At 36.2% G+C, this 8863-nt stretch overlaps 1 protein-coding gene across 1 annotated transcript; it reads right to left on the minus strand.

Annotated features, from left to right (window-relative positions):
• Positions 1–2506: 2506 nt before the first annotated feature.
• On the minus strand, positions 2507–6678 carry LOC106137563 (probable alpha-ketoglutarate-dependent hypophosphite dioxygenase). The gene is made up of 6 exons (XM_013338410.2): positions 6413–6678; positions 5661–5831; positions 4316–4483; positions 3728–3887; positions 2985–3102; positions 2507–2704 (listed from the first exon to the last, which is right to left on the minus strand). The coding sequence occupies exons 1-6, from the start codon at positions 6611–6613 to the stop codon at positions 2662–2664; spliced, it is 861 nt and encodes a 286-aa protein (XP_013193864.1). The 5' UTR covers positions 6614–6678; the 3' UTR covers positions 2507–2661.
• Between the last annotated feature and the right edge of the window lie 2185 nt (positions 6679–8863).

Raw genomic sequence — 8863 nt, forward strand, 5'->3', positions numbered from 1 at the left:
GGCCGATCAGTCTTTTCGGGACTGTTGGCTCTGTCTACCCCGCGGGGGATATAGACGTGACCATATGTATGTATGTGTGACCCACGATCACCCACGGCCTGGTTACCACACAGCTATAAACTTCTCTCGCGTCGTTATAAAATCTAAAACGCACTTCTGTTTATGGCTCGCGAAATAAATCAGTTTTATTGTGATTCGCAGCCGGCTGAAACCGGATCGAACTGGATTTTTCCTGTATGTGATTGTTTGAAACGATCGGGTTACCGGCGAGGGAAATTGTTTTTGCAATTTCTATAATTATATGTATTGATAGTTAATGTACGTGTGGCGCAAAAAGGCACAGGTTCGAATACCAATCTGGCCATGTACCAATGACTATTTTCGAAGTTATACATATATACATTAGTTTGAATAACTACTAACGGATGCTCTTACGGTAAGGCAAAAACCCGACCATTCAGGCAACTGGAGGTGTAACCATGATGTATCCAATACGTTAGGTTCCCCTGCAAATTTTGCGGAGGTCAGACGGGAGTCATTTCATGTAAAAACATGACTCACCTAATCCAAGATCCAATGTCAAAGGCATACCCCAAGCTCCTCTCCAGAGTGAGAGATTCTAAGTTTGGATACTTGTGAAATGGACGTTGTTGAAAAAAATGCTGAAGTGCAGTTTATTCCCGCTTACTTACTACACTAACGTGCAGAAGAATCGGCCTTGGAAGCGGCAGTAAACTTAGTTTTAAGTAATTTATTTGACGTCAACCAATGTTGTGAAACCAAAAGATTTGACAATTATTAAGCGATATGAAATATCCTATAATAATAATGGCTATACTTATTTGAATTTTGAAGTGGTGAGGATGCGGGACTAAATTCATGAGGAAGAATTGCTTTAAAGGAATATTCCTTGTGATGTGAAAGAATAACCAAGAGTCTTCGATAAAAACTGCAGTTAACTTACATCATCTCTTTTCATTGGCCGGTGCACTTAAAGTAATGCATTTTATGATGATAGCTGATATTCCCGACGCTGAACAATTTATTCGCGTAGTGTCTACCTTTTCACTGGTCTGTTTTTGCAAAAATATACATACATACATACATATAATCACGTCTATGTCCCTTTCGGGGTAGACAAAGCCAACAGTCTTGAAAAGACTGATAGGCCACGTTAAGCTGTTTGGCTTTATGATGGAATTGAGATTCAAATAGTGACAGGTTGCTAGCCCATCGCCTAAAAGAAGAATCCCAAGTTTATAAGCCTATCCCTTAGTCGCCTTTTACGACATGCATGGGAACGAGATGGAGTGGTCCTATTCTTTTTTTTATTGGTGCCGGGAACTACACGGCACTAATATAATGCTTTTCAATTAAGACAAATATATATATATATATATATTTGTCATACATACATACACATACCAACTGTTGTACTCATTCGAGTTCTCATCATTATTTCGAATATACAAAAGTATGTGATAATAAATCTCTTTTCCGGAGGGGTAGGCAGTGACTTTGACAGACAGAGACCCCGATTTTATAAAGGTAACGTTTATTTTTAATTTATTTATATATTTAAAAACTTTATTGCACAAAAAAAATACATAAGGCGGACTTAATGCCATTTGGCATTCACTACCACTCTACCAGCTGACCAAACAGAAAAACTTTAAGTTTTAATTCACCTTTTTTTAAAAATATCTGTTAATGTTTTCTGTGATTCAATATTTTTTTTATAATGATCAATGATTGATTATATTGACAGAACAAATAAAGCGTGTGAGGTGGTCCACCAATCAATGTGGGTGAAAATATTTTTTTTCTGTATGTATGTTCGTATGATTATAACTTTCGAACCGCAGGTATGATTTTGATTTAAAATATAAAAGGTATGATAGATTGACTATTACTATAGATTGACTATTGACATAACAATAGAATTGAACATTTTAGTTCATCAAAATCGTTTCAGTCATATTTGAAAATACTCGCAATTTTGGGAGAAACAAAATTATTCGCCAGTTCTGAGTTCGCGTTTGAAAGACTAATTCATATTAATTTATTATTGATTATGTAATCGTTATCAAAGTCTTCACAGTTCACAGGTTATCTGTCATACAAGCATTTAGCATGACACAGACATAATAACGCCAGAAGTCATAAAAAAAGGTCTAAATTTAACCCGAAAACAAGAAGCGATCAAGTTACATCAACTCCGATAACATTTATCCGGTATCTATAATTAACATTTGACTTGTTTTCAACAATTAGCCGTTGTTATATTTTAAGATTAAGATTAATTTACCCATCTCACCACACGGCAATTTGCCGTGTGGTTCCCGGCACCATTAGAAAAAAGAATAGGTTCATTCTATTTTTTGGCCCGCGTATGTCGTAAAAGGTGACTAAAGGGAAGGTTTATAAACTTGGGATTCTGTTTTTAGGCGATGTGCCAAATGATGAAGCCGCGGCGAGTCGCTAGTAATTAAATAAAAGTATATCATCTATGTAACATGTTTTTTAATAGTTTCCACTTTTTATGTACAGTAATCTTAAAACTATACACCGCTTAATTAATGATGTGTCGATAAAAAATCCGTGTGCAGTCGTGTGTCGGGTCAAGTAACAAATGCGTGGTTCGAAGTAAGATGGGTCGCCTCAGGGACATTTGATCTTCTTGATCTCAGCCGCAACCTCGTGCCTGTAAGCAGTAAGAGGCTTTATTGTAACGTGAGGGCAATAAAATATTTTTTAAAAGGCGACTAAGAGATAGGCTTCTAAACTTGGAATTCTTTGTTTAGACGATGGGCTAGCAACCTGCCACTATTTAATTCTCATATTAAGCCAAGCAGCTGAACGTGGCCTATGAGTCTTCTCTGTCTTCCCGGCAAAGGATATAGTCATATATTTATATAATAAAGCAAAGTTTATAATCTTATTCCTGAATTGACTACCGTAATCTGCATACGAAGAGTTCTTACCTGTTGTGATAAAGAGCCTGTCCAGACAAGTCCTGCCATTGCGTGGAGACAGCGGCGTCCTTGGAGTAGTTGGTGCCCCGGATCATCCAGCCGTATCCAGGGAACATGTGTTGTACACCTAAAACAATTGTCAAATCAGATCTTTACACTTTTTTCTGGCATTGAAAACGACAGAGTTTGAAACTTAACTTCGACAAATGTTTCTGTGCCGGATGAGCAGCCGACAGAATGGTTCGTTTATGAGTTGTTCAACGACAAAACCTTTGTACTACGAACGAGTCGCCGACAGAACGATTTATTCATAAGCGAATTGACGACAGAACCTTTCTACTACGAACGTTTCGCCGACAAAACGATTCGTTAATGAGTGAATCGACGACAGACGATTCACATGAAAGGCTTCCTTCTTTCTTAGTTCTGTAACTGAACCAGCAAGAAGCTGAAACTCATAATTATCTGATTATTAATCCCCGACGGAAAAAGAGGGGTGTTATAAGTTTAACGTGTCTGTCTGTGTGTTTGTCTGTCTGTGGCATCATAGCTCACAAACGGATGAAGCTAGTTCAGTTTCTTTCTTTTTTGGATTAAAGGTGATTTACGTGCAACGTTCTTAAACATGTTTGATCAAAATCGGTTGAGCCGTTCAATCAGTTGTGGGAATTTAAAGTGACTGACTTATCGCCACGTCATTTCGATAATCAGACCCACAGTCCTAATAAATTGTAAATGGAGGTAGAACGAACCGATGGGGTTGTCGTCGGGTGTGACAAACTGGGCCAGCAGCATCCTCCTCGGCCTGTTGGAGCGGTTGAGCGGAGAGCCGTGGATCAGGTAGTAGTGGAACAGCACCACGTCTCCCCGCTCAGCGACCACTGCCGTCGCCTTTTCCACTGGGAACTTTTTCTGCAACGGCAAATTTCAAATTAGTTTGCTAGAAGGTTTGTTCGCTTTACACAATTAGAAGTTATGATTATAAAAGGACAAAGCACTATAGATTTTGTCACAAGCAATTAAGGTTCCGGCTAAGTAGATATGGAATCCAAGAAATTCGAAAAAGATCGCTAAAGGATATATATATTCATGGCTCCCAATGGAGTTTGTTGAATGACATTAGTTACTTCTCAAAGTGACCAGGAATTTTTAGTCTCAAAGCAAATTTGCTGATAACGATAAATAAAGACATTTATAAAGATAGCATGTACTCTTAAGACTATAACTATTTTATTTTTCAAATAATTTACTAACACTAGTAGCACTAACACAATCAGTATCAATGAAGATCAGAATAATTATCCTATACAAGATTCTCTTGTACTCCAAAAATAGTTTACCTTGTCAAGCCAATGGAAGTTCCCCTCCTTAGCTCCAATGTCTTCTTGTGGTCCAAGTTTGTGAGACCCTGGGTACACACACAGACCACCATTCTCGTAGTCAGCTGGGTCAAGATTGATGAAGGCTGCAACTGGGGAGTCTTTCTCGTATGGGAAGTAGTGGTAATCCTGAAATGAGACATTTATAACTTAAGACTTAGGTACATGTACTGTTAACGTTTCTGCATCTACCTTAATGGTATTAATAAATAAATAAATAAGTATAAATATATATGTGCCGTGTGGTTCCTGGCACCAATAAAAAAAAAAGAATAGGATCACTCCATCTCGTTCCCATGGATGTCGTAAAAGGCGACTAAAGGATAGGCTTATAAACTTGGGATTTTTCTTTTAGGCGATAAGCTAGCAACCCGTTATTTGAATCTCAATTCTATCATTAAGCCAAACAGCTGAGCGTGGCCTATCAGTCTTTTCAAGACTGTTGGCTCTGTCTACCCCGTAAGAGATAAAGACGTGATCATATGTATGTATGTATAAATATATACGGGACAAATTACACTGATTGAGTTAGCCTCGAAGTAAGTTTGAAACTTGTGTTACGAGATACTAACTCAGTGATACTATATTCTATAATAAATACTTATATAGATAAATTTCCAAGACCCAAGCCAATCAGAAAAAGTTCTTTTCTCCGGTGTAACAGACAAGCGTAATACCGCTGCGCCAAAGAGGTGTGTAATCAGGAAAAAGGACATAAAATTCATCATCAAATTCTGAATATTTCTTACCCAAGCTTTTAATGCTAACAACTTCTTCTAAGGTAGTTTTACAAATGTTTTAACCGTATTGGATATTAGTCATCTGTTATATGTACGTAAAAAATAGGCGTTGCACGGAGAATTTAGCCGATCACGACTAACTATAACATACACACATACATATAATCACGTCTATATCCCTTGCGTGGTAGACAGAGCCAACAGTCTTAAAAAGACTGATAGGCGACGTTCAGCTTTTTGGCTTGATAATATAATTGAGATTCAAGTAGTGACAGGTTGCTAGCCTATCGCTTAAAAGAAGAATCCCAAGTTTATAAGCCTATCCCTTAATTGCCTTTTACGACATCCATGGGAAAGAGAAATAGTGGTCCTATTCTTTTTTTTATTGGTGCCGAGAACCACACGGCACTAGTTTTATACGTAATAATTACGTCTCCATCCAATAGTTTTGAAAAGATTAAAGGGCATTTTCAGCTGTACGGCTTGATGATAAGATTGAGATTCAAATAGCGTCAGGTTGCTACCCTACCGCCTAAAAGTAGAATAGTTTCACCATCTTAATTTACCTGATGCATAGGATATTCGGCACCTTTCTCTGGCGGTTTGAAATGTGCTTTTGTATGATGCAGCATGATGTTCTCTCCCATTATGTCTTCCAAGGCGTCTCCAAGGTTCTCATTGTAAAGCAGCTTACCGAAGATAGCGTGGTGGTACTGCAAGTTGTGAACTCCTTTGACCTGAAAAATATATCAATACTAATATTATAAAGCTGAAGAGTTTGTTTGTTTGAACGCGCTAATCTCAAGATCTACTGGTTGGAATTGATTAATTCTTTGAATAGACCGTTTATCGTGGAAGGCTTTAGGCTATATAACATCACGCTGCAACTATAAGGAACAAAGAAATAATGGAAAATGTGAAAAAAAATGCGGAAAATTATTCATTCTTGAGTGCTTCTATAACTATTCCACGCGGACGAAGTCGCGGGCACAACAGCTAGTTATAGATATAAAAGCAACTACTTGAGGAAATGATTTTGGTTATTAGCAGAAAGTTCGTTACAATAATTTGAATAGAAATTTCATGTTCAATGCATGTTCAGATTCATGTAAAGTGACAGGTTGCTAGCCCGTCGGCTAAAAAAAGAATCCCAAGCCTAATACCTTAGTCGCCTTTTACGACATCTATGGTAAAGAGATGAAAAAACATATCTATTTACTGACAAATAATTTTGTGATATGTAAATCTTTTATTGCAACAAAACATTTTCTTTGAATAATCAGAACGCCGTACTTAAAAAAGTAAAAAAAAAACTTACTGTGTATGGAGTATTGTTAACCCTATTCGTCTCGTTGTCTCCCACCCACGCGTTCTCCATCTCCTCTAAATTCTTCCTCTTGAACAATTTGTCGTACTCATCGATAGCTTTCGTCAATTCCTCATTAGAAAAGACATTCTTCAACAAAACATAACCGTTGTCTTTGTAAAACTTAATCTGCTGCGCGGTTAAGTGCACCATTTTTTTTTTATAAAATTTAAATTGTAACACGACAGAATTTTATGGGTGCCAACCTTTAAATAACAACATTGAATACTGGCCAGTATTTATATAAACCATGCTGATATTAATATCGTCCATGCCTGATTTACAAAAGTCATGTTGTTGTTTATGTGATAAACTTTGCCACAGATTTTTCCATCACATAATTATCACATCATGGGTTATCGTGTCATGGGTGCAAAGGAAAATATTTTGATTACATTGGTGTCTTTGTTTGATAACAATGAAAGATATGCCATAGAAAATTTTCGGCCGATATGGTGACCGTACGATGAGTTCACGCATCGAGATACTCGTTTTTTCAGTTGTAGTAATCGTTGGTTTAAATGAGAACGCTTCTACATTTTCTAGATTTTTCGAAATGCCAAAAATTATTTGAATTATATATGCAATTATTATTATCAACAAAAGTTAGCCTATGTGTTTTTTTTTTACTAACTAAATTGTAAAATATTTCATTAATTTTAGAAAAAATTATTTATAAAAGAAAAATAATAAACCTACTGGAAAAAAACATCTGACCTCTTTAGTCAAAAATCATGATTTTTAAATTTAAAACTTTCAAATTTAGAATTTTGGGTGCGACTAATAATACAAACATTATGGCCTCGAAGACTCTTCCTAATTCGAATCCAAATTTTGAGAAAAAAAATTATATTCAAATTGAAAACATCCCAGTTATAGCGGAATAAGGTCAAGGAGAACTATGGTGACCTCAAAATAACTAATTTGTATAATCTTTCGCATATCTACGCTCATGGGCAGAGAGTTCAGAGGTCATTCGTCATAAACCACTGATAAACATGAAACACTTCATGTTTTGATTTTGATAGAGAATTAGTAGAAATAGCCAGTAAATATTGGCGAAAACTATCATGGTTTTCTTAAAGTTTATGGTAAGCCCCCTGTAATTGTTTGAATCTCAATTCTAATATCAAGCCAAAATCTGAAGGTTGGTTTCAAGAATGTTGGCTCTATCTACCTCGCAAGGGATATAGACGTGACTATATGTATGTATGTTGTTTGTTACCTCTTCACGGGTTATCAAGTGAATTAAAATTAAAAATCACTTACATTTACATAGGTATATTCTTCTTGAAAAATTACGTATTTAAATACCTATATAACAGCATAGAGTAGGACATAAAGAACTTTTAATCCCGTTAAAAGCTTTAGCTACCGTGAGATTTGCGAAAACCTACATTCTTTTGGAGGTGGAGTTAAATTCTTCTCTTTTTGTATGTGGCGCTAAATTCGCACAGTGCCAGGAACCACACGGCAAAATAATGATACAAAACAAACATAAAACCTATTATATCATTATATCATAACTGTTTTGTGTGATTATATAATACAAGAAAATAATACATTATCGCTTACGTATTTATTACTATACGGGTCATAAAATTTTGCCTTACGCAAAAGGCGACCTCTTGAACTTATATACAACTGATTAAGCCGTTAATTTGTGCCGTGTGGTTCCTAGCACCAATAGAAAAAGAATAGAACCACTCCATCTCTTTCCCATGGATGTCGTAAAAGGCGACTAAAGGGTAGGCTTTATAAACTTGGGATCCTTATTTTAGGTGACGGGCTAGCAACCTGTCACTATATGAATCTTAATTCTATCAGTCTTTTCAGTTGGCTCTGTCTACGCCGTAAGTGATAAAGACGTACACACATACATATTATAATCACGTCTATATCCCTTGTGAGGTAGACAGAGTCATCAATCTTGAAAAGACTGATAGGCCACGTTCAGCTGTTTGGCTTATTTATTTATTTATTTATTTATTTATTTATTTATGTACACAAAATTATATACAGGAGCATTTATTACAATAATTCTAGTACAAAGGTGCTACTTATTTCACAAGAAATCTCTTCCAGTAGACCCATGAGAGGAAAGATGAATTTTAGAGCGGTATGGCGTGTGCATAAATAACGTTTAACATATTTAACTAAACATACATGCTAGTACTTAAATAAATGACAGTAATAAACTACATAAACATACCAATATATATATAATATATATAAGTCTATTTGGAGAGATAATAGTCTTTAACTCGTCGTTTGAATGAAGAGAGAGTTTGGGAATCGCGAATATCATGCGGTAAGGAATTCCACAGTCGTACAGCATGAGTAGAGAAGGAGAAAGAGTAGAAGGAAGTCTTGTGGGTAGGAATAGTAAGAATGGTGCGCAAA

The sequence above is a fragment of the Amyelois transitella genome, chromosome 24, assembly GCF_032362555.1.
Source record: "Amyelois transitella isolate CPQ chromosome 24, ilAmyTran1.1, whole genome shotgun sequence".
NCBI classification, from domain to species: Eukaryota; Metazoa; Arthropoda; class Insecta; order Lepidoptera; family Pyralidae; genus Amyelois; species Amyelois transitella.

Coding starts and splice junctions, on each gene's coding strand:
- LOC106137563 (XM_013338410.2), bottom strand. CDS start 6,613: ATGGTGCACTTAACCGCGCAGCAGATTAAGTTTTACAAAGACAACGGT. Junction 5,832..6,412: donor TTAACAATACTCCATACACA/GTAAGTTTTTTT, acceptor TATATTTTTCAG/GTCAAAGGAGTTCACAACTT. Junction 4,484..5,660: donor CCGAATATCCTATGCATCAG/GTAAATTAAGAT, acceptor GTCTCATTTCAG/GATTACCACTACTTCCCATA.